The 25462-nt window shown below is 38.9% G+C and overlaps 1 protein-coding gene across 2 annotated transcripts in view; it reads left to right on the forward strand.

Moving 5' to 3' along the window:
* Positions 1-25462, forward strand: part of NFX1 (nuclear transcription factor, X-box binding 1) — a 73141-nt gene that overhangs the window by 32758 nt on the left and 14921 nt on the right. The window contains exons 8-15 of one of the 2 annotated variants that reach the window (XM_008695112.2): positions 5045-5144; positions 5228-5445; positions 9645-9742; positions 13007-13037; positions 16768-16850; positions 17781-17889; positions 21225-21344; positions 23900-23979. In XM_008695112.2, the coding sequence (XP_008693334.2) occupies positions 5045-5144; positions 5228-5445; positions 9645-9742; positions 13007-13037; positions 16768-16850; positions 17781-17889; positions 21225-21344; positions 23900-23979 (839 nt within the window). The remainder of the gene's footprint in view (positions 1-5044; positions 5145-5227; positions 5446-9644; positions 9743-13006; positions 13038-16767; positions 16851-17780; positions 17890-21224; positions 21345-23899; positions 23980-25462) is intronic. The other variant, XM_008695113.2, reaches the window with a different exon arrangement.

The raw sequence follows: 25462 nt of genomic DNA on the forward strand, positions 1-25462 counted from the left end.
TTTTTTTTTTTTTTTTTAATTTTATTTGACAGAGATAGAGACAGCCAGCGAGAGAGGGAACACAAGCAAGGGGAGTGGGAGAGGAAGAAGCAGGCTCATAGCGGAGGAGCCTGATGTGGGGCTCGATCCCACAACGCCGGGATCATGCCCCGAGCCAAAGGCAGACGCTTAACCGCTGTGCCACCCAGGCGCCCCAAAAAGAGGAACAACTTAAACAATGAGCAAAAAACTTGAACAGATACTTCATAAAAGAAAACATAGGGGTGCCTGGGTGGCTCAGTCAGTTAAGCATCTGCCTTCAGCTCAGGTCATGATCTTGGGGTCCTGGGATCGAGCCCCGCGTTGGGCTCCCTGCTCAGCAGGGAGTCTGTTTCTCCCTCTCTCTCTACCCCTCCCCCAGCTTGTGCTCTCTTTCCCTCTCTCTCTCAAATAAATAAAATCTTTAAAAAAACAAAAAAAAACATAAATAGCCAATAAACACGTGAAAGGTGCTTAACACCTTCAGATACTAACGAAATGTAAATTAAAACCACAATCAGAGTAGTATAATATAACCACTTTAGTTTGGTAGTTTCTTTAAAGGTTAAATGTAGAATTTCACCATATGACCCAGCAATTCCACTCCTAGGCATATATCCAAAAGAGGTGGAAATATACGTCCACACAAAACTTGTAAATGTATGTGCATAGCAGTACTATTCATCATAATCAAAACATGGAAACAATTCAAATGTCTATCACCTGATGAATGGATAAACAAATGTAACCATGCAGCAGGTTATTATTCATCCATGAAAGGGAATAGAATATTGATAGATGCCATGAAGTGGATGAACCTCCAAAATGTTATGCTAAGTGAAAGAAGCGAGCCACAAAGACACACATACTGTGCGATTGCTCTGTTTTTACAACAGCCCCTGATCTGCAGGGATCCTGGCCTACCATGTATTGGTGCCCTGTGGAGTTTTATTTGATGAAATTTTACCTTAGTGTGATGCTATTGATCTATGTTGGCACTTGAAATAAGTAACAGCCCTATGAAATGTTTTATGTTGTGCACTATGAGTGTTTCATGTGAGGAACTGTGCTGTGTATTACTCAAGTGTTCTCTTTATGGGTCCTCTTGGGAGAAATTACTGTCTGGCCTTAGTTCCAAGAGTAGTAGTTTTTCCTCAAAGGTGATTGATCTTTTTATCTTAGGAACCCTGGATAAGTGGACCTAATGTTTGTCTTTATAGTGTACTTTTTTTAACTTTGATTTATTCTGTATCTCTACCATTGTTCTACTTTTCACATCTTTACATGTATTTTCCTGTGTTATATTTCATATATCCTTATCCTTTGAGATAAGGCAGGAGTTAAGTATATACTGGCTGTTTGGTCTTAGGAGTATAGACTGTGGTGTGAGAGAGTCCCTTTGTGGACCATATTTAGCTCTTGATTCATATTGTGCTTTGTCTCAGCTAACTCACCCAGGTCTTTTTTGTACAAATTTGTATGGATTCCAGTCTCTGACTATCTGTTTTTGTGTTGTTGATTTTTCAGACCCAGTTGAAAGCTTTTTGTTTGTCTGCAATAAATATCTAGGAGAGTATAGCTTATTTATCCTCTTCATTTGTAGTTCTTCTAGGATCCCTTTCAGCCTTATCTAGAGATTTAATAAGCATTCCTCCCAGAGGTTCATTCATGTGTTGATAAAAATGCTGAACAGGCTAAAGCTGGCAGCAGAGACCTTCTTCCAGACTACCGTTGGTTCCCGAATAATCTTCAACCAGCAGTGACCACCCAGTTCTTCTGTCACCAGCTCATATTGCTGTCTCTTGTGCCTACGCATACATAACGGGGCTTTTTAATACTGTACTCAGGTTGTTTCCTGATTGAACAGGGGCTCCATTTTGTTTTCATTGTCACAATTTTCTGACCCTTGATTCTTTTTTGTTTTTTATTTAACTGAATTAAGATACAGTCTTACATTAGTTTTAGGTGTAGAGCATATTGATTTGACAACTCTATACATTACTCAGTGCTTACCACAGTAAGTGTAGTGACTGTCTGTCACCATATATTGTTACTATAGTATTATTGACTGTATTCTCTGTGTTGTCCTTTTCATCTCCATGACTTATTTTATAACTGGAAGTTTGTACCTTTTAATTCCCTTCACCTAGTTCATCTGTCCCCGTGCCTACCTCCCCTGTGGCAACCACCAGTTTGTTCTCTATATTTAAGAGTCTGTTTGGTTTTTTGCTTGCTTGTTGATTCATTTGTTTTGTTCTTTAGAGTCTACATAAAAGTGAAATCATATGGTATTTGTCTTTCTCTGTCAGACTAACTTCACTTAGCACAATACCCTCTAGGTCCAAGTTGCAAATGGCAAAGTCTCATTCTTTTTATGGCTGAGTAATAGTCCATTGAATATATCTACGTACCACATCTTCTTTATCCATTCATCTATTGGTGGGCTCTTGGGTTGTTTCTGTATCTTGGCTATTGTAAATAACGCGCAACAAGCATAGGGTTACATGTATCTTTTGAATTAGTGTTTTTGTTTTCCTTGGGTAAATACCTAGTTGTAGAATTGCTGGATCATGGTATTTCTGTTTTTAATTTTTTGAGGAACCTCCATACAGTTTTCCACAGTAGTTGCACCAGTTTATATTCCCACCAACAGTGTACAAGGGTTCCTTTTTCTTCACATTCTCACCAACACTTACTATTCCGTATCTCTCTTATTTTTTTGTTTTAAGATTTTATTTATTTATTTGAGAGAGAAATAGCGAGAGAGAGAGCATAAGCAGGGAGGGGAGAGGGAGAAGCAGGCTGCCCGTGAGCAGGGAGCCCAACACAGGGCTCAATCCCAAGATCATGACCTGAGCTGAAGAGAGACGCCCGATAGAGCCACCCAGGCACGCCATCCTTATCTTTTTGATACTGGGCATTCTGACTAGTGTGAGGTGATATTGTGGTTTTGATTTACATTTCTCTGATGATTAGTGATGTTGAGTATCTGTCAGCAATGTGTATATCTTCTTTGGAAAAGTGTATATTTGGGTCCTCTGCCCATTTTTAACTGGATTGTTTCTGTTTTTGGTGTTGAGTTTCATAAATTCTTTATATATTTTGGCTATTAACCCCTCATCAGACATCTTATTTGCAGATATATTCTCTTATTTGTTAGGTTGTCTTTTTGTTTTGTTGATGGTTTCCTTTGCTGTGTAAAAGCTTTTTATTTTGGTGTAGTCCCAGTGGTTTATTTTTGCTTTTATTTCCCTTGCCTGAGGAGACATATCCATAAATATGTTGCTAAAGGCAGTGTCCAAGAGGTTACTGCCTGTGTTTACTTTTAGAAGTTTAATGGTTTCAGATCTCTCATTTATGTCTTTAATTCATTCTGAGGATATTTTTGTGTATGGTGTAAGAAAATGGTCCAGTTTCATTCTTTTGCATGTAGCTGTTAAATTTTTCTAGCACTATTTACTGAAAAGACTCTTCCCCATTGTATATTCTTGCCTCCTTTATCGTAGATTAATTGACCATGCAGGCATGGGTTTATTTCTGACCCTCGACTTTTTTGTTCACAGCTATCTGCTCATTACCTCCGAAAAACAAAACAAAACAAAATCCTCTGTTCTGTCTGAGCAGAAACTTAGCAAAGAAAAGCCTGCTTGCAGAAATTCCCAGTTACTAGGGTTTCTTTACCAATTTCATTGGCTCCATAAATACTGGTTGTATTTCCTACATCTATATTCATCCAGTAAGTCTTTATTGAATAAATGAATCAGTTTTAGAACAGGGGATGAAACTGCAAATGTACTTACTGGAAGATGGAATGTAGATTTTAAAAATCAAGAGTCTTGGTTGGGTCTTTATTGATTTGAGGCTTTCCCCTTTCTCGTGTCTCATTGAAAGTTCTTGGTCATTTTTTTTTATAAACATTATTGCTAATGTTTGAAGTTAGAAGTATTCTATTTTATTTTTTACTAAATATGTGATTTTAAGATTTGATGTTTTTATAGTGTTGCATTTATTTTTATGTTGATTTTATGTGCAAGTAGATAATCTAAGTTGTATTGAGAAAGAAGGAAAGCATCATTAAGTCTGCAAGATTTCAATTTAGTTTCTACTCTTTTGGTCTGCTTTTATTATGTAGGGCCAAGTATATTTGCATAGATTGATTTTAATGGGATAAATTTTTATTATAAATTGAAAATGTAAAGTAACACTTAGAAAAATTATGTAAATTGATGAAAATTAGTTCTCATCAGACTTTGTTACATATTAATACATCAGAAACATAACTCCTTAAATATAACACATATTTATTGCTGACCTCAAGAAATAAAGGAACTCATTTCTTGAACCCACAGGAAGAGCTATAGATGTTGGACTGGGTTCTTTATCTAGCAAATTAAAGTCTTGAGTTGTTTGAACTTTCTGCTCAGTGTGAATACTCAAACATGATTACTTCAAATTCAATAGTAGTAGAATACAAATGATTAAGGATTTTATATTGCACTGATTTTTTTATTCCCTTTTAGCAATAGATAGTTTTTCTGAGTATTTTATGTGAACCCCAATATATAAAGTACTAAATCTGTGCTGCTTGCGTTGGAGTGAAGACGGCAGGGATTCAGTCATCATCTCCTCCATGACTGTCACCAACTTGGCTTCTATCTTCTGTAACGTCTCTAGAGGACCCCAGTGATGCCCAGGGAGCCTCAGGGTGAATGGTTCTCAGCCATGGCCTTAGGGGCTGGACAGTAGTCTCTTCATTTAGAGGGTTGCTTCACTTTAATGCTGTTCTGAGGATGTGTTGCAGAGGCACATGGGATATCGACAGTCTAACAAGGCCTTTTTCACTTCTTCCTGTGATAAAGCCTCTTAGGTGGATCTTAGAGCTGCTATATAAGCCACATTTATTTCTGCATCAGGTCTGATCAACACTAATGAATAGCATTTTGTGCTAGGTTCTTGTAGATTGCGTGGAACATTTTAAGAATCCATACAGTTTACTAACCTTTGTTTTTGAAATTGTGTCCTCAAGTGTGCTACTGTGGCAGCACTTCCCGAGATGTGTTATGTGGAACAGATGTAGGAAAGTCTGATGGATTTGGAGACTTTGGCTGTTTAAAGATATGTGGCAAGTAAGGTTTTATGTTTTTCTCAGTAAGAATAAAGCCATATTTTATGCAACAATTATATAACAGTCTGTTGTTTTTCTTTACAGGGACTTGAAATGTGGGAACCATACATGTTCTCAAGTGTGCCACCCTCAGCCCTGCCAGCCGTGCCCACGGCTCCCCCAGCTGGTGCGCTGTTGCCCTTGTGGCCAAACTCCTCTCAGCCAATTGCTAGAACTTGGAAGTAGTAGTCGGAAAACATGCATGGATCCTGTCCCTTCGTGTGGAAAAGTGTGCGGCAAGCCTCTGCCATGTGGTTCCTTAGGTAACCAGTAGGCGTAAAGTTGTCTTTAAAAATATATAAGCAGAATAGTGTTAAATTTCAGTTATAGTATCAGAGGCTTTTGAAAATATTAATGATAAAATTTGTGTGGGCATTTTTTCTTTCCTCCTCAAAATATACTTATGAAAACTCAAATATGCCCAAGTGATCTCTCCTTTTGCTTCGGCTATTTTATTGCCACCTCAGGACAGTTGCGAGATACTATTCCATGTGGGGCCGGTGGGGGTTATAATTTCTCTTAGTAGCCTGCAGTAGTATGAACACCATATATCCTTTTACCAGTCCAGGGGTCAATGAGTGTTTAAAGGCATTTTCATATAATAGGAACATGTTAAATGACTGCGGTTGAGATGTTTAAGAACTAAAATGCTAAATATAATAAAACTTTAGCCATTGGAGTACTCAAGAAATACTTTCTCTATAGCTGAGTTTCCCATTTGGTTGAGGGTAAGACTTTCTGAGCATCATTTTGGAAGGCAGTTTTCTAAAACTTGCATTTTCTTCTTTCTTTAAACAGAGGTTACTGAAGATAATTTCTTTCCTCTTTATTGACTCAGAGTCATCATTTTCCTGAACCTCAGTTATTGTATTATGCTGGGTACAGTGATGCCCTTAGGGCGTACTCAGGTTTCTCGGGCAATTTCCCCACACCAGTGTACAGTTTTAATTGTTTTATCTACTTGTTAAAGCTTTTGGGTGTTTATTTTCCTGTCATTGCTTTTAGTGTGCCTGTGTGCCTAATTATTTTTTATAGTTTGACTTTAAAATTGTGTATAGAGGAGAAATGCTCTTTTCTCATATTTTAATACATATTTTAACTGCATTAGGAAAATCAGTTGTCTGTTGGTTCTCTTGCCTACTGTAAAAATGTATCTTCAGATAAGCTCTGTAAAGTGGAGATCAGGTGACTTCAAAATCAAGAAGGATAGTAAAGGTCTTCCCTTTTCAAAAAGCTCATGGGTCAGTTTTGTAATAATTTCATATATGATGACCAGAAATCCCACTGTGGGGCTAAGATATGTTGGCAATCAGAGAAAGAGGAAATGTGAAATGGGTAGTGCAGGGGGACTTGAGCAAGAGAAGGATAGTAATTGTCTGTATAAATAGGCCCAGAGGGTGGGACAAGACCAGATGAAGGGGTGTGAGGGTAACCACTGTACCTCAACAAGTTTTTAGTCATGGAAAATTTGTAAGGAATTAGGCTGAGTCGGATTGAGAGCTCAAAGACAATCCCATGGCTAGTGAAAACAATGGCTGTCAAGTTTATTCAGATCTGGCTTATCTGTAGAAAGCTTGCCGAAATCTTTTAGTAGCTCACTCAATAGGAATTTCCATCCTAGACAGATTGCTTTAGTATGAGATACTAGGGAAAGTTCTACTTTCAGGATGGGAACATGAGCTGTGTGGACCCATTCCCCAGCAAAACAAGCAAAGCTAGGGAAAATTATTACAAAGCAATTACTTAAAGTTTCTGGAAATTGTCCTATGGGCATACATCAAATGAACTATTTGTTAAAGAAAACCTAAAATTCAGTAAGAACAGCAAGAGTCTATGTTGTTTAAGTCACAGTCCACTCCCTTCCTTCCACCCCGAGCTCAGCTTAACAAAAGCTCTACTCAGGATAGGTGTGCCAAGAAGATAGGGCTGCCTCTACCCCTAAGCTCCCTACCATATTTCATAGGGAGGAGCCGACTGCCAGCATTTTTCATCCCCTCTAACTCCAAGTGGAAGAGGCTAAATTTCTGGTAAGCACAGCTGAGCAGTCAGGGGCTCCTTTTCATACAGCCCCACCCATAAGTTGGGAGTTCGTACCCCAGTCACAACAGGCTAGACTGTTGAGGCCCCAGTCATCTTCACCCCAGCTCACTTTTAGAGCAGAGGTTCTACACTGGGAAAAACAAGCCAAGAAAACCAGAGGCTACTGTCCCACTTAGCACCAAGAGTAAGTGACTGAGACTTTTCCCAGGGGGAAAGGTAGTCCATAAGAAAAGAGAGCTACAAAGTATTCCCCCAAAGGAACGGACTTTAATTTGAAACACAGTAGAGAAGTTCAGACCTAAAGGCCCTTTAAAAAATAATACCTCTTCTTAATTAAGGGCAGTAAGCTAAACTGTAAGCCAGCTAGTTCAGCAGAAAGAACTAGGGAAAGAGATAACTAAGAGGAGCCCTTCTGAGATCAGAACAAACTATACAGACTTGACTCAAAGACTGCCCCTGCCCACATTTCATTGAATCAGACTGCTGAGCAATTTGTGCCCAACAGAGAGAAAGTAGAATGAAGAAAAATGAACAGCGCCTCAAACAAATGCAGGGCACTTTTAAGCACACAAGCATATATGTAATGGGAATACCACAATAGTAGAAAGCAGAAAAATATTTGAATAGCTGAAAACTTTTCAAGTTTATTGAAAACCATTAATCTATGTATCCAAGAAGCTCAGCTTATCCAATAGGATGAATTCAAAGAGAGCCACACCTAGTAAAAAGCTGAAAGCCAAGGACAAGGTGAAAATCTTGAAAGCAGCAAGAGAAATATGACTCCTCACATACAAGGGAACCCCTATAAGATTAACAGCAGACTTCTCATCAGAAACAATGGAGAACACCACATCACAACAAGAAGACACTGGAATGAACTATTCAAAATGCTGGGGGGAAAAAACTGAAGCTTCTATCCAGAACTATCTTTCAAAAATGAAAATAAAAACAATTCATTGCTAGGAGATCTGCTTCACAATAAATACTAAAGGAAGTTCTTCGGGATAAAAGCAAGTAAACCCAGATATAAATTCAAATCCATATGAAAAATCAAAGAGTAACAGTAATTACATAATTTTAAATGATAGTGTAAATGCATATTCTTTTCGCAACTGACTTAAAAAACAATTGTATAAGATAATATGTAATTGTATTGTTAGGCCTATAACGACGTGGAAATCTGTCTGACAATAAGAGCACAAAGAGGGTGGGTGGGGTCACAGTTGTACTGGGGTAAAAAAGTGATACCAAGTGGTAACTCAGATCTGCAGGAACAAATGAAGAAAACCAGAAATGGTAAATAAGATGATAAATACAACAAACTGTGAATGTATGCTTGCTGTCCTTTTCTCAGCTTTAATAGAAATTATATGAAGTAATATAATAATATATTATTGGGTTTGTAACATGTAGACATATGTATAACAATAATAGCGTAAAAGAGAAGGGAGAATAGAGCTACATAGAAATAAGACTTCTATATCTCACTGGAATTAGATTAGTATAAATCTGAAGTAGATTCTGATAAAATGTATCTGGTAAGCCCTAGAACAGCCATTAAGAAAATAACCCCCCTAAAAATAGTGAAAAATACCATTAAAGGGAAAAAATGTTATATTAGAAAATATTCACTTAATGCCAAAGAAAGCGGTAAAGGAGGATTCGATTAATAAAAAAAGACAGGAGGCATACAGAAAAGTAAAAGTTAAATGTTAGCAGGTATAATTCAACTGTATCTATAATAATGTTAATGTGAATAGATTAAACTATTAGAAAGCAGAGGCTGTCCAACGAAATTTTTTTAAAAAGCACAAGATCCAACTATGTGGTATCTTTAGAAAACAGACTTTAGAGTTAAAAATAAAATTAGGCTGAAAATAAAAGGATGGGAAAAAACACATCATTTAAACAGCAGCCGTAAGAGGCTGTGACTGATCCCCAAGGGATCCTTGAAACGGAATTTGTCCTAAACCTAGTTTAGGAGAATAAATGGCAGATATCTTATCACCAGATAGTCACAGAGCTAGAGTCAGTGAGATTATGGATCATGGTTTCTGATTGTTTATGATCCCCAGATTTTCAGAGTCAAGAATACTTCAGTAAAGTCATCCATGGCTATAATTTTAAGGATATCCACGTCTAACCTTGAGACTTGAGACGTAAAGAAAGGAGTCAGAAGATCTGATTTTTGACTTAGGGCAAAGCATTATGGACTCCAAAGGATATTCTTTGCCAGAAAAGGCCCCGCCTGCCAGATGAAAGGAAGATAGGGGAAGAGGCATTGACTACATCATTTTTCCCTCAACTCTCATTCTGGAGTTGCAGGGCATAGAAGTAGAAGACCAATATGTCTAGTGAACTTGGGAGTCTGAAAATGAGTACTTGCAGTTTTCATTCCTAGCTTTTTTCATTTTTATTGAAGATTTCATTCATACCTGTGAAAAGCTCTGCCATGAAGGAGACTGTGGACCATGCTCTCGTACGTCAGTTATTTCCTGCAGATGCTCTTTCAGAACAAAGGTAAATCGTAAACAATGTTAGAGTTGTTATCACTCATACCTTTTAAATTAATGATTACGGGATGCGAGGAATCAAAATAACTTAATAATGTTTTGTTCCTATCATACTACATATGATTCATTTAATCCAGCCAGTGTATGCTGACAGCAACCAGGGGCTAGTTGTAGGGTAGGTACTGGAGGTGGGGGGGAGTAGCACTCTAGGCTCAGAGACCAGTAATGGGCCTAAGGCAAGTGTACAGATAGCTCTACCAAATACAAGTGTGATAATGCTAGATGCTAGTGTAGAACAAAAGCACTTATTGCAAGGAGTTAGGTAACTAAGAAGTTGGAGAGAACATAGTCCACAAGATCGCCCTCATTCCTGATACCCACTGTAAGAGTTTAGACAACTGCTGAATTAGAATAGTCCATAAGACCACCCTAACTTCTGATAACCAACTGCAAGTCCAGTGTCCCCAAGACCACCCTCAGGGTTTGATAATTCACTAAAAGGACTCAACAGAACTCATTGAAAGCTGTTAGAATCGTGGTTACAGTTTATTACGGGGGGAGGATACAGATTAATATCATCCAAAGGAAGAAACACGCAGGGCAGAGTCCAAGAAATACCAAATATGAAGCTTCTAATTGTCCTCTCCCTATGGAGTTGGACCAGTGTTACTTTCTCAACATCAGTTGGTAATAATATGCATGGAGTATTGCCAACCAAGAAAGGTCACCCAAGCCTGGGTGTTCAGTTTTTACTGAGGTTCCATTGTGTACACATGGTTGACTGCCCATGTGGCTGATCTCAGTCTCCAGTGTCACCAGAGGTCTATGGTTACTGTATGGACCCAAGTCTCCACCCTGACGTACATTATTGGTCTTTGTGGTATAGCCAGTCCCCACCTTAAGACTTTTCAGTATGGCCAGTCTGTACCCTAAATTGCGTTACACTGTGTGGTGACCCAAGGCCTCAGGCAAACAGTGACACTCCTATCAGGCGTGATATTCCAAAGGCTTAGAGATTACCTCCCAGAAGCCAATGGCAAAGGCCAGACCGCCCTTTCAAAAAGGTTAATTCTTAACTATACAAGTGTTTTGTCAATTTCTACTTCCTGCCCCAGGGCAGTTTTGATTGGACTTTTTGTTATAAAAGGGACATCTAACCATTTTTACCATTCCTATGCTTATAACCAAAGGCAGGAGCCTTGATGTGGAAGTCTTTGGGTAATCCAACTTGGAGAACATTCCAAGTATGATCAGTCCTCTCTGACCCACTTTCAGTGCATATTCACCACTACCAAGCTCAAGGTCTGGGTAGCTTCTAACTTGCAAATGATTCTGAGGATGTAGTTCATAAATTGGGAGCTAGTTTATTAGGTAAGCTTTAGAATAAAAATGTAAAAATAATGCAGTTTACATTTGGCAAAAGTTGTATGTGTGTGCAGTTCTTTTCCCTGAAAGAAACTGCAGAGTACGTGGGACAGTAGAGATATTTTGAATGTCAGCTACAGGACCTTGAAGACTGTGAAGTACTGTGATCTAGTAATCACAATTTTAGTAATACCCAGAGGTGCTCTTTGTGACCAAGAAGCACCGGCAGGGTTGGGACGCATGAGCTAGAAATGGTTACTGTCAGTTTGCTTCTTTCTCCACAGCAATCCCATTCTCTGTGCTTTTTTGCTTCTCATTCACTGTCCTTCCTCACTCCCTCTAATAGTGGCCCCCATGGCAGTGAGTGTACTCATGAAAAGCTTTGTGTAAATAGAATTTTTGCAAATAAGTTTTATTCTAAAATTGCTGTGAGCACTCATTAACAGTATGAATTTTCTTGAAACCTCTGGCAGAGTGAAAAATCTCTTTGAAACTGTTGATCATCACCTCATTGTTTAGCCAAATTTTTCATGAAATGTCTTTTGTAATGAATGGGCTTTTCCATCTTTTTCCCTTTTTTTTTTTTAAATTAAGGTTTTATTTATTTGAGAGAGAAATAGCGAGAGAGGGCATGAGTAGGGGAGGGACAGAGGGAGAGGGAGCCTGACTCGGGAGCTCTATCCCAGGACCCTAGGATCATGACCCGAGCCAAAGGCAGACACTTAACCAACTGAGCCACCCAAGTGCCCCTGGAAGTGAGTTTTCTAGATAAGTAAAACTAATTTCTTAAAGCTTCAAAGCTTTGGTGGGAGTCTTTGAAAAATTTATGCTGTATCTTACTACCTCTTACAAAGAGTACTGTATTTAACTTTTTGTTGGTTATTCATACTGATTTTAGGGACCTATAGGAGCTCTGCCTTTCCCTGAAGTTGTAGATGCCACTGTAGCATGTCATTTCTACTCTATAATCCAGTGTTTGCATTAACTGGAACATTCGCTCAAGCAATTTTCACGAGGCTGCTCATGAAATTTCTAGAGAACGTATGGGGAACTTTTCCTTATCATCCAACACAACCAACTAATTTATCGAAAACATCTTTCTAGCTAGAGTCTTCCTTTTCTTAGACCTTTTTACTTCTCTTTTCAACTCTAGTAGCTGCCCCTTTTTTCAGGGTCATTTTCACTAAGAAAAAATATTTTTATCATTTTGCTAGTTTCTGAGTACATAGCAACCTGTGAATGACATCAAAGACAAATTCAGACGTGGATGCCGGGCAGCCAAACTCCCTCTCCCCCAAGTGACTGACATGCTCCCACGCAGCTGCCTCTCCACACATTATTCAGGATCATGCCTCAGCAAGTTACATGTGATCTTTGGGGTCATTCATACATAATTACTACAGTAATACTCTGAATGCCAGAGGACTACTCTATTCTACTTTGCTGCATTTCACCAATGTCAGGGCTGCTCTTAAGTGTGTTGAGCTCTTTGCCTCTGGTACCAGATTGTTACATATTTTCACTTTTTCTGCTTTTTATGGCTTTTTCTGTCTACCCTTGCCAGGCAGTTATTTTTCTTTGCTTTCTATACCTTTAACAGCCCCTCTTTCCATTCAGCTTTTATAATTCCTAATCTACTTTGAATTAGGAGGCCAGACCACAGAGATTATTACAGTTATATTTATATGAAGTGTCAGTAAACCTGGGGCCCTGTTGTCAGGAAAGCATATTAAATACAGGGACTGAGCTAACCTAGTTCCAGATGGATAAAGTTGGTGAATAAGTGGCTGCCACAGAAGTACAGGATATTTAGGATATACCTGTTATATTTAGCATTATTCTATAATTGTATTGTTTCATTTATTCCTAAAGGAGTTACTGTTGTCTTTTTTTCCTTTTTTCCTAGGAGCTTCCGTGTACCAGTCTCAAAAGTGAAGGTATGGTTGGGAAGGGGCAAGAGGGAACATTCTGGGATAAAAGTAATTGTTCTCTATCTTGATAGGGGTTTGGGTTATGTATTTGTCATAACTCAGTAAAGGTACACTTAGAATTTGTGCATTTCATTGTATGTAACTTTTACCTGAAAAGAAAAGTAAAAATCATAAACTGAATGCTAGTTAATGATGCTAAAGTTAGGGTAAGTGTACTCATATCTGCAGCTTTCTTTGCAGTGCATCAAATATTAAGATAAATTGATTGGTAGATAGAATAGGTAGATATGTGAAAAAGTGATGGTAGAATCTCAGTAATGGTATATGGATATTCACTGTAAAGTTGTTTCAACTTCTTTATATGTTTGAAAATTTTCATAATAAAATGGCGGTAATGGGGGTGAAGGTGAATAATACCTAATGCAGCAAACTTTACACACTGACTCTGATGCTTGATCCCCATAAGGCTCGATTCTGTTGCATACCTGGAACAGCCTTCTTAACCTTGAGGACTACAGTGTCCTTTCTTCCTTTGTCCTTGATCCTGACATTCTGTGCTGTTATGATTCTATCCTTTGCTAACCATTTCATAGTCTTTTGTTTAAGACACCTTAAAACCTTTCTGGAAAGCGACAGAAGTTAAATAGAAGTTAAATGTGTACAAAATAAAAGCTCTTATTCTGGCTAGGAAGAAAGCTGTATTGGGTTAGGATGCTTTTGTTTGCGGGTATTAAAAACCCAGGGAAAAGTAACATCAGTAATAAGGGAGTTTACTGTCTCACATAGTAGGAAGTATGGAGGCAGAACAAGGCCCGGCTTGGTTAATTCCAGCCTCACTGATTGCAGGACACCAGGTCAGCTTCTCTGATTTTTTTGGTTTTCCCCTCATGGGTGGAAGTTAGCTATAGCAAGTCCACACATCTCACCCAACAACATCCAAAGGAAAGAGATTCTTAAGCTTCCCTTCCTTCATTTTTTTTTCCCCAAGAGAGCAAGTGGGGTGGGGGAGGGGCAGAGGGAGAGAGAATCTTAAGCAGGCTCCCCACTGAGTGCAGAGCCCAACTTGGGGCTTGATCTCACAACCCTGAGATCATGACCAGAGCCAAAATCAAGAGTCTGATGTTTAACTGACTGAGCCACCCAGTTGCTCCAAGTTCCGCTTCCTTCTTAAGAGCAAGGAAAACAGTCCTGAGAGGCTCTCAGTACACTTTGTATCACATGCTCCTGCCTAAACCAGACATTAACAAGGGGAATGGAATTAACAGGCAAATAGACTATTCTGCATTCACACCTTGAACCGAGGAGCACATGGGCACCCAATTTCTGAAAAAAATTAAGGCTCTGTAGCATTAAGAAGGTGGAGAGTAGCTGTTTGGGAGGTAGCTAGAAATATCCGCCTTAAGCCCACAGTCAAAATTTTGGTTATTAAAAACATAATTTGAAAAAATTACATTAATACACTTTTTAAAGTAAAAAAATAAAAACAGTGTAAAGTAAATAGTGAAAATATACCCTAACCTGATTTTCCCCTCCTAGTTCTACTTCCCTGATGAAACTGTTATTAGTTTGTTGGGTATGGGTCTAGATCTTTTTCTGTGTTCATATAGATGTATTCACGTGCCCGTTAGTTTTGTTTTTTCTTCTAAACTTAGGTTTCTACTAAGCATGCTGTTTGCAACTTGGGTTTTTTTTTCCCTCAGTAATATAGCAAAGACATTTTTCCATGTCAGTGTATATAGCTCTCCCTCTTACAGGGTATTCTATATGTGGGTATTCTATATGTGGGTATACCGCAGTCCAGTTCACCATTGCCCTTTGGGTGGTCATTCAGGCTGTCTCCAGTTTTTCCCCATTACGAATAATGCAGTAGCCATCTTGTCTGACGTTTTAAAACTTTATGATGAAATATTGCAGCCATAAATGAAAGTAGAAAGATTAGTATAATAAACCCTAAGTACCTGTCACCCATCATCTGTTATCAACATTTTGCTCTCCCTTCCCTACTTTTTATTTTCACTAGAGTACTTTGAAAACAAATCTCAAACATTATTTCACCCATAAAAACTTCAGCACCTAGCCCATTTTTAAAAATTGAGATAAAATTCACATAACGGGCCCCTGGGTGGCTCAGTCGTTAAGCGTCTGCCTTCGGCTCAAGTTATGACCCCAGCATCCTGGAATCGAGCCCCGCATTGGGCTCCCTGCTCTGCTGGGAGCTGCTTCTTCCTCTCCCATTCCCCCTGCTTGTGTTCCCTCTCTCGCTGGCTATTTCTCTCTCTCTGTCAAATAAATAAATAAAATCTTTAAAAAATAAATAAATAAAATAAAATTCACATGACATAGAACAGGCCATTTTAAAGTATACAATTCAATGGCATGTAGTAAATTCACAATGTTGTGCAGCCATCACCTCTGTCTAGTTCCAAAACATTTTCATCACCCTAAGAGGAAACCCTGTTTTCATTAAGTTTTCACTCCCCATTCACTCCTCCCTCAAACCCCTGGGAACCACTAATCTGCTTTCTGTCTCTATGGATTTACCTATTCTGAGTATTTCATATAAATGGAATCATATAGTATGTAACCTTTTATGCCTGGCTTCTTTCACTTAGCATATTTTCAAGACTCATCCATGTTGTAGCACATATCAGTACTTCATTCCTCTTTATGACTGAATAATATTTCACTGTATGGATATATCACAATTTATTTATCCATTCATCTGTTGACAGACATTTGGGTTGTTTCGATCTTTTGGCTATTATGATTAGTGCTACTGTGAACATTTGTACACAAATTTTTGTTAAAACACCTGTTTAAAATTTTTTTGGATATATACCTACAAGTGAAATTGCTGGATCATATGGGAATTCTGTGTGTAATTTTTTAAAGAACTGCCACAGCAGTTTTCCGTAGCAGCTACATCATTTTACATTCCCATCAACAATGTGTGAGGGTTCCAGTTTTTCCACATTCTCTCCAGCACTTATTTTTTGTTTTGGTTTTGGTTTTTATGTGTTTTCTTATTATAGCTATCCTAAATATATATGAAGTGATATTATGGTTTTGATTTGCATTTCCTTAGTGACATTGAACATTTTTTTATGTACTTTGCCATTTGTAATCTTCTTTGGAAAAGAGTCTAAGTCCTTTGCCGATCTTTTAGTTGTGTTGTTTTCAGTTCCTGTTTTTGAGTTGTAAGAGTTCTTTATGTATTTTGGATCCTAGACCCTTATAGATAGATGATTTGCAAATATTTTCACCCATTATGTGGGCTGTCTTTTCACTTTCTTAATGGCGTCATTGGTGCACAAAATCTTTTAATTTTGATCAAGGCCAATTTGTTTTTTCTTTTGTTGCTTGTGCTTTTGGTGTCCTAGCCACTTTTTTTTTTTTTTTTTAGCCACTTTTGAAATTATGTAGGTAGGAATGATTCCTTAAGATAGAATTACCACTGAAATTTTTGATAGATGCATATGTACACCAAAAATTTATACTCCTATCCACTGAGTGTGCCTTGTTCTCCACACCTTCACCCATACCAAATATTAATCAGTCTTCCATTGTCTTTTTTTTGACAGCCTGACAAATGGAAAATCTTTTTACATGTATTTTCACCATAACTAACTCATTTACATTATTACATTTGTATTTCTTCAGCTTGTAGTCACTCAAATATTTGTTGAATGAATGTTCATATCCTTTGCCCTTTTTTTTTCTTTTTAATTGGCCACAGCAGATGCTACATTTATGTGTGATAAGCGGTGTAACAAGAAACGGTTGTGTGGACGGCATAAATGTAATGAGATATGCTGTGTGGTAAGTGGACCTATCATTAGGTACAGTCAGATGCATTCATCCAGGGGCAGGGCATCTAGAAGCCTCAGCTGTCTGGAGTGCAGCCCAGATTTAGAAATCACTGGGAGGGGCCCCTGAGCAGCAGTAAGAGAGCTGCCTAGAGAGACAGGCCTTTTTAGGCCTAACCCAGGTCAGCCTGTGGCAATATGGGAGAAGAGAAAGAAGACAGAAGGCCTCAGGCTCCAGAGCCCAAGATCACCAGATGAGCATACAGTCCTCTGCAGGGGATTATGTGCTGTCCCAAAACACAGACTGGGCTGGTCTTAGCGATTCAGGCTTTGGGTTTCACATACAATGTGGATCAGGTCAGTAGGCAAAATGAGTAGGGCATTTTTGAAAGGAGCAAGTTTCAGTTATCTGAAATAATTCACTTACATGGAACTTAATAAAGGAAGCATTACCTGGCAGTAATGTGTTGCCATGGTGTGTGTGTGTGTGAGTTTTGTGTATAAATAAGATAACACAGTGCCAATACCAAAGTAGTACATGTATACACAACACCTATATATGTATATTATACATAATTGTTATTTTTAAAGTTTACATATTGACAAGATGAAGAGTGATAAAACTGGACAGTGTATCAAGACTTATAAATCAGTATTTGAAGGCTTAAAGACTTCCTCTTATTATTGAAAATTTCAAACATATACAAAAGCAGAGAGGTTAGTATGAGTCCCTTATACCCAACATCCAACTTCAGTAGTGATCAGCTCATGACTAATCTTATTTCATCTGCATCCATACCTACTCCCTCTGATTATTTTGAAGCTAATCCCAGACATCATTTCATCGATAAATGTGTGGAGAGCTTTTTTTATTACTCTTCTTGTTGTTTGTGGAAAATATAAATGGAGATAATTTTACAAACAGATACGAATCTCTTCATAGGATAAGGAGCACAAGTGTCCTTTGATTTGTGGGAGGAAACTCCGTTGTGGCCTTCATAGATGTGAAGAACCTTGTCATCGTGGGAACTGCCAGTCATGCTGGCAAGCCAGTGAGTGTCTTCACTGTATGCTTTATTATAAAGTTTTCTAGAAGTTCAGGCATAATATATTTTGAGGCATTGATGTACTTAGTTTGGTATGGGTTACTGAACTAAGCCTAAGTATTTCAGATATGTTGAGATGTTAAAAAAAAGTTATTCTAGTACTGTATTATTTTCCTTGAATGTATGAAACTTGGGATGTAAGCAACAAGGGTAAGATGAGATCTGGTTCATTACTGGATTACTCTTAAATATCATTGACAGATTCTGTCCTCAACAGTCTTCTTTATATTATTAGCTGATGTTTGGAAACTTTTGGTTTTAGGACTCATTTACATTTTTAAAAATTATCAAGCACCCTCAAAGAGCTCTTTTTATGTGATTTATATCTGTTTACCATATTAGAAATTAAAACTGAGAAAGTTTTTTTAAAGATTTTATTTATCCTGCTTCTCCCTCTGCCCCTCCCCCCGCTCATGCGCTCTCTCTCTCTCTCTCTCTCTCTCTCTTAAATAAATAAATAAAATCTTTTAAAGAAACAGTAATATACTAATTGCATATTAATATAAATGACTTTTTTCTTAGGATTTTATTTGAGAGAGCATGAGTTGTGGGGGAGGGGCAGAGAGAGAAGCAGACTCCCCACTGAGTAGGGAGTGCAACATGTGGCTCAGTCCCAGGACCCTGGAATCATGACCTGAGCTGAAGGCATATGCTTAACCAACTGAGACACCAGGCACTCTTAAATGACATATTTTTAAAACTTTTTTTTTTTAATGGAAAACTAGATGCTTGATTTAATAGAAGATAGTTGGATTCTCGTATCTGCTTCTACATTAATCTGTTGCGGTATAGAGTTGAAGGAAATGAAAAAAAGCTGGCCTCACATAGGTGTATAGTTTAAAAAGAGTATAATCATGGTGGATATTCTTTTTTTGTAATTATACCAAAACTCAACCTCATTTTAGAAAGGACTTCAGTCAGGGTTTTTGTTTTTGTTCTCGGTCACATTAAAATTCATTGGTTTTTCTTGTATTTTGAATGGATATTCTACCCATGCATGATTTTATAGCATCTTACATTGATCATTTGGAAATGGATTATTCACTGTGTTATGCAGATTTTTGAAATGGTAAAAAATTTCATGTTATAATATTAAAGATTTACGTTCATTAATATAACTACCAGTCTCATCAGAAAAGTCTTGGAAAAAGTATTAAGAAGTTGTCAAGCTCATAGTGGTAAATACGTATTTTCCAAAATTCTGTTTTCACTTGAAAGGTTGAAAGCTTTTATTGCTAGCAACAAAGTTGGTTTTCTTGAATTGATAAGCTCACTGTGGTAATTTTTGATAAAATGTATGCCAAATACCCAAGTCTGAATAACCATAGCTTGTCAGTCATTCTTTCAAGTAAAAATGGTGTTCTAGCTCACAACTCCAAGTGCGGTTCTTTTAAAAAACTAGATTATATTTTAGTGTGCAGCGAAAGTGCTTTACGCAGATTTCCCACTTTGTTCCTCAGATTATGGAAAAGACCTGTATTTAAGGACTAAGTTGTTTTTTTTTCTTTATTGCTTCATCAAGGACTTCTTTAAGTGAAACTAGCATTTTTTATTTATTCTAAGTGCTTGGCAGTGAAAAATACGGTGATTACCATTTGGTACTACTGCCTTGATCTGTGCTAAAGCCCTGGCAGTTTTACTAACCATTGCTTTTGCACCGTCAGTGCAAATGTCAACATAGTGAAAAAAAATAATTTCTTAGTCTTATTATGAAAATAATTTTGGCCTTACCCGAAAGGATCTCAGGGACCCTTAGGGGTCAACAGAGCACACTTTGAGAACTGCTGCATTAAAAGATTGGCTTAGATCAAGATTTCCCAAAATGTCTTTGCTAGAATGCTAGGCCTACCTCATTTCAAAATATGAGTTGAGTGAGTGCTTTGATATAAATCACACACATGGGGGCACCTGGATGGCTCACTTGGTTAAGCATCTGCCTTCAGCTCAGGTCATGATCTCAGGGTCCTGGGATTGAGCCCTGCATCGGGCTCCCTGCTTAGCGGAGAATCTGCTCCTCCCCCCCGCTTGTTCTCTCTCTCTCTCTCTCTCTCTCTCTCTCTCTCTCAAATAATCTTTTAAAAATAAATAAACAAATAAATCACATGCATGGATTCCATGAAAACAACTTACAGAGCCCCTTTCCCTTTACCTAGCTGTTTCTCATAATAAGCTTGTTGAATGGATAGGCCAAAGTTTGGTATCCCCCCTCACCAATAGAAAGCTCAGAAGGGCTAAATCACCAGCCCACAGTTAACTTAGCAAGTAAGTAGTAGGTCCAAGACTCGAAGCCTAAGTCTCCTGACTGTATTTATAGGACTCTTTCTGCCACGTTGTGTAGCCTCTGAAAGGTTTGGTGGAAAGAGTACTAACTGGAGAAGAGCAGTGGGTGGAAGAATATTGAGAGCCCTGGGCTTCCTGACTCTTAGTGACCTAGTTGAGAACCACAGCTAAAGGCCTGGCCTCTACCCTCTACCAAGACTCAAGAGCTGGAGAACTGTCTCCCCTTGGTTAGGAGTTAGGAGAGCTCTTGAGGTGGACTGCTTGTTAGAGCTTTCCAGTGTGAGTCATCATTTTGATTTAGCTTGAGAACTGTGCGTGATGAACTCGGATGCAGCTCCGTGCTTTGTTTCAGCTTCATATTGATAGGTGCTGATTATATCTGAAGAATTTGGTGGGGGGCACCTGGTTGGCTCAGTCGGTTAAGCCTTTGCCTTTAGTTCAGGTCGTGATCCTGTGGTCGTGGGATCAAATCCCGCGTCAGGCTCCCTGCTCAGCAGGGAACCTGCTTCTCCCTCTCCCACTGCTCCTCCCCACTGCTCATGCACATGCTCTCTCTCTCTTTCTCTCATGTAAATAAATAAAATCTTTCCAATTTTTGAATGGCTTCAGTGGCTCTCTGAGATTGATATTCGAATGTATGTTTTTATGTTTGTTAATTATCTGTGGCTTTCATTATCTATTTTTCTAACCAAAAGAATTTGAAAAAAAAAGCCGTATCTTTAGTGGAAGTCTCCTCTTCTCTCAAAAGAGATGGTCTATAGATCGGTTGTCCATAGAATACATGTAAAAGTGTCCTGGGTTATTCATGAACTTAGAGTTTGTTGCAAGTAGCATACCTTTCTGCTCCTTTGCCACCAGCTCAACTTTAATAACAGAAAAGCCTTTTGTGAAAAAAGCAGCCCCCCCAAAAAAAAAAAGTGTGTGGTCTGTGTCTGTGTAAATATGTGTGTGCACATCCCAAATTCAGAAAGGTTGTTTTGTTTCACCTGCCTGTCCGTCAGGTTTTGATGAACTAACCTGCCACTGTGGTGCGTCAGTGATCTACCCGCCAGTTCCCTGTGGTACCAGACCCCCCGAGTGTACCCAGACCTGCGCCAGAGTCCATGAATGTGACCATCCAGGTGGGTCCCAGCTCCTTCCTCCACACGTCTCGGGCTGCTCACACTGTGTCATTTCGGATGTTGCTTGACAGTCTTCAGTGCTCTGTAGTCATGTTGTGATTGGCACCCCTTGTTGCCTATTCTTGGGGGCTGCTTCTGTGAAGGTGGGTCTGTGATCTGGGCCACAGCGGGGAATCACAGTGCCCTCCATCTGTACTCTGGATGTCACACACACCCGAAAGGCTGGGAGAATCTCCAGCTGGTCTTATCTTTCGGGGACTTTTCTTCTTTTCTTATTGCCTACAATTCGGATGTATATTTTAAGGTTGAGCATTTTCTTGCAAAATTGAAGGTATCTTGTTTTTTGCTATGCTGTTTTTATAGAAGTAATATATATTTATTGTATAAAAAGAAAGAAAGTGAGATAAAGTCAGTAAAGTCAGAAGATTGAAATTAAGTTGTCCATTATGTCACCTTGTAGGAATTACACCTTAGTATATATTTTTCAGGGCTTTTTTTCCATGGGCAAAAATGTATATTTGCATTTTTTTCTTTTGCGTAAAATAAAAGTGTGATCCTACTGAATTTATTTTAACTAGATTTTTCCCTCTTATTATTGTATTTTGAATCTCTCTTCTTATCAATGAATATTTTTCTACAATGTAGTTTTTTTTTAAAGATTTATTTATTTAAGAGAGAGAACTCACGAGTAGGAGCGGCAGAGGAAGAGAGAATCTCAAGCAGACTCCCTGCTGAGTGTGGAGCCCGATGCAGGGCTCAAACTCACGATCCTGAGATCACAACCTGAGCTGAAACCAAGAGTTGGCACTCAACCAGCTGTGCCACCCAGGTGCCCCTCTACAGTATAGATTTTTAATAGTTAATGTGTGCTGTTACATGGATGGGTCATAACTTAGTATCATGTTGCTGGACAAGTCTGTTGTTTCCAATTCTTCCCACATAAACTGCTGTAGACAGCAGGCCAGTAGCTACTTAACATCACCCATATTCTGTCCAGTCTAGTTACTGGCTTTCCTCTAGAACCATATTAGGCTCATCATTTCATTTTACCAAGTCCCAGAGGTAAACCTGAAATAACTCAAGTCACCAGGCGTGGCACTTAATAAGTCTGGCCATATGAATCAGACTGACAGACAGCCCTTTCTCAGTTTTTTAAGTTAATAGAGTAAAACAGAATTAAGTAAATTCCTCATGAAGTAAGAAGTCCCTCCTTTCCTGGAGACCTTAGGATGGCCCTCCCAGCTTAGTCCGCAAGCCTGTACTTCAGTGTCCACACCAGCATTAATTAAGTGCCCAAGCCAATACTCACCCACTTCCTCCTTCACACTCACTTGCAGATGTTACAGATGAAGTCCACATCCTGGTAGTTAATGTCCATAGTTGAGAACTTAACCATTTATGAGGTGTGTTGTTTTAGCCTGCTTTTGTTCAGCATTCATTTAACTTGTCTTGAGTGTTAGTTGTATATCCAGCATGGTATCAGACACAGGGAGATTGAAAGGAAGAAAAAGTAACCCATGACCTAGAGATTCTTATGTTCTTCCCAAGAGGAAGAGGGTGGTAGTCATATGCACATGACACAACCAACCATTACTTGAAGAAGGGCCAGATAACATGGTAGCAAGCCATCTGCAAAAGAGCTCAGAGATCGGGGAGTTTAAGAGAGCTCAAGGTCAGGAACGGTCAGCCAAGGAAGGCTTTGTGGTAGGAGATAAGTTCAGATGAACCATCTCTTACAGGCAGCAAGGAAATTGAAAGGAATCAAGGGAGCATGTCAGATGGAATGAGTAGCAAAGATAGCTAAGCAAAAGTTAGCAGTTGCTGTGTAAGGTAGGGCCAAAAGAACGATTGAGTAGAATGGACAGACCAGGGGCTGTGCCGCAAGGAGATGAATGGAAAAATTGCCTCCTTCTCTGCTTTTCTGTTCATGTGTCTGTCCTGCCTCAGTGGGGTTTCTTTTTCTCACTCATGCTCATCCTTCAACACTTTAGTATAAAGCCACCTACTTTTTACTTTCCTATTTTCCATTTTAAAAGTACTCCCAGGGTCGCCCGGGTGGCTCAGTTGGTTAAGTGTCTGCCTTCGGCTCAGGTCATGATCCCAGGGTCCTGAGGTGGGGCCCATAGCGGGCTCCCTGCTCAGCGGGTATCTCCTTCTTCCTCTGCCCCTCCCCGTCTGCTCTTGTGCTGTGTCTCTCGTTCTCTGTCTCTCTCAAATAAATAAAATCTTTAAAAAAATAAAATAAAAAGTACTCCTAGCTTCTAAACTTTTAAAGTTCCATGGTATATGTCATTATAACATATATAACAGTTTGTGTGGCTTTATTATTTTTTTAAAGATTTATTTATTTGAGAGAGAGCACAAGCAGAGGGGAAGAGCAGACTCCCCACCGAGCAGGGAGCTTGACGTGGGGCTCAACCCTAGGACCCTGGGATCATGACCTAAGCCGAAGTCAGATGCTTAACCGACTGAGCCACCTAGGCACCCCAGTTTATGTGGCTTTATTTAAACATTATTCCTAAACATAATTCCTAATTTCCTTTCTCTTTTGGCAGTGTATCATTCTTGTCATAGTGAAGAGAAGTGTCCCCCTTGTACTTTCCTAACTCAGAAATGGTGCATGGGGAAACACGAGGTAAGTTTTCGCTCTCAAGTGTTCATTGTTCCAGCTAGAGATTTATGATTGAATTACTTTTGGAATTGTTAGTCTTATTGTTTCTCAAAGTAAAAATATACTCCAAGAAGCCAAAGTTTGCTGTTGCCACTTTTTTCTTTTCTTTTAATTAAGATATAATTTGCATAAAACAAAATCTACCCACCACCACACTGTGGCTAAATGCTGATAGAAGAAATAGAAGAGTCCGGGGCACCTGGGTGGTTCAGTTGGTTGAGCGTCCAACTCTTGATTTCAGTTCGGGTCATGATCTCAGGGTCATGAGATCCAGCCCCGCATCAGGTTCTGCGCTCAATAGGGAGTCTGCTTCTCTATGTCTCTCTTTCTCCCTTTCCCTCCCCCTTCCACTGCCCCTCCCCTTGCTCACATGCTCTCTCTTTCTAAAATAAATACATCTAAAAAAAATAAAATAAGATTTATCCCTTTAAGTGTACAGGTTCTTGAATTTTGACAAAACATTCATGCAGTCACGTAATCACCAAACATGGTCAAGATGTAGAATAGTTCATTCACCCCCAAATATTCCTTTGTGTCTCTATGTTTATTTCGCCGCCTATCTCCAGGCCCTGGCGACCAGTGATCTATTGTCTGTCCCAGTAGTTTTGCCTTTTCCAGAATGTCACATAAATGAACTCTTCAAATGGGTAGTATTTTGAGCCTCTTTTGCTGTCATTTTTACTCTGGTTGCAATCAAGTGAAAGTCAGTTGGCCTTGAGACTTGAGAACATAGGCTGTGTTCAGAGACAATTTTTAGGTTAACCAGAATAGGAGAGGTTGCTAGCCTGGGTAAAGGTGTTACAGTGAGAGCATCCCAAGATGGAGGTGGTCTCACCACCAGCTGCCACTGTTCCTTCCTCTACGCCCTGTGCAGCTTCCTGTCCTGGCCACTGGATCAAAACACCTTCTTCCAGGCTCATCTACACCTCCACGGTGCCACTACCATGAAGGACTTTTCATCCTCATTCCTAACTTATAAGCTTATTTGGCACCATTGACTATAGACCCTTGGAAGCACCTTTAAAAAAATTCTTTATTTTAAAAAATGCATATTCATTATGGACAATTAAGAATGTACAGTTCTGCAATCCAGAAAGAAACACTCTTAACATCTTTATGCATAGATTATCAGGCACACACTTTCTCATATCTATTTATATTATTTTTATGGGGCACCTGGGTGGCTCAGTCTGTTAAGTGTCCAACTCTTGATCTCAGCTCAGGTCTTGATCTCAGGGTTGTGAGTTCAAGCCCATGCCCACCGTGGAGCCTACTTAAAAAAAAAAAAAAGAAAAAAGATAATACTATTTTGTAACTTTCTTTTTACTTCATAACATGTTAGCCAAGATTTTTGGAAACTCTTGACATCTATGACAAAGATGCTTTCAGTATCTTTATCTTGATGGACATATTTTCTCCCCTTATTTCCTTGAGTGGTTCTCAAGCC

Source organism: Ursus maritimus, unplaced genomic scaffold, assembly GCF_017311325.1.
Source record: "Ursus maritimus isolate PB19 unplaced genomic scaffold, ASM1731132v1 scaffold_17, whole genome shotgun sequence".
In the NCBI taxonomy this organism is placed as follows: Eukaryota; Metazoa; Chordata; class Mammalia; order Carnivora; family Ursidae; genus Ursus; species Ursus maritimus.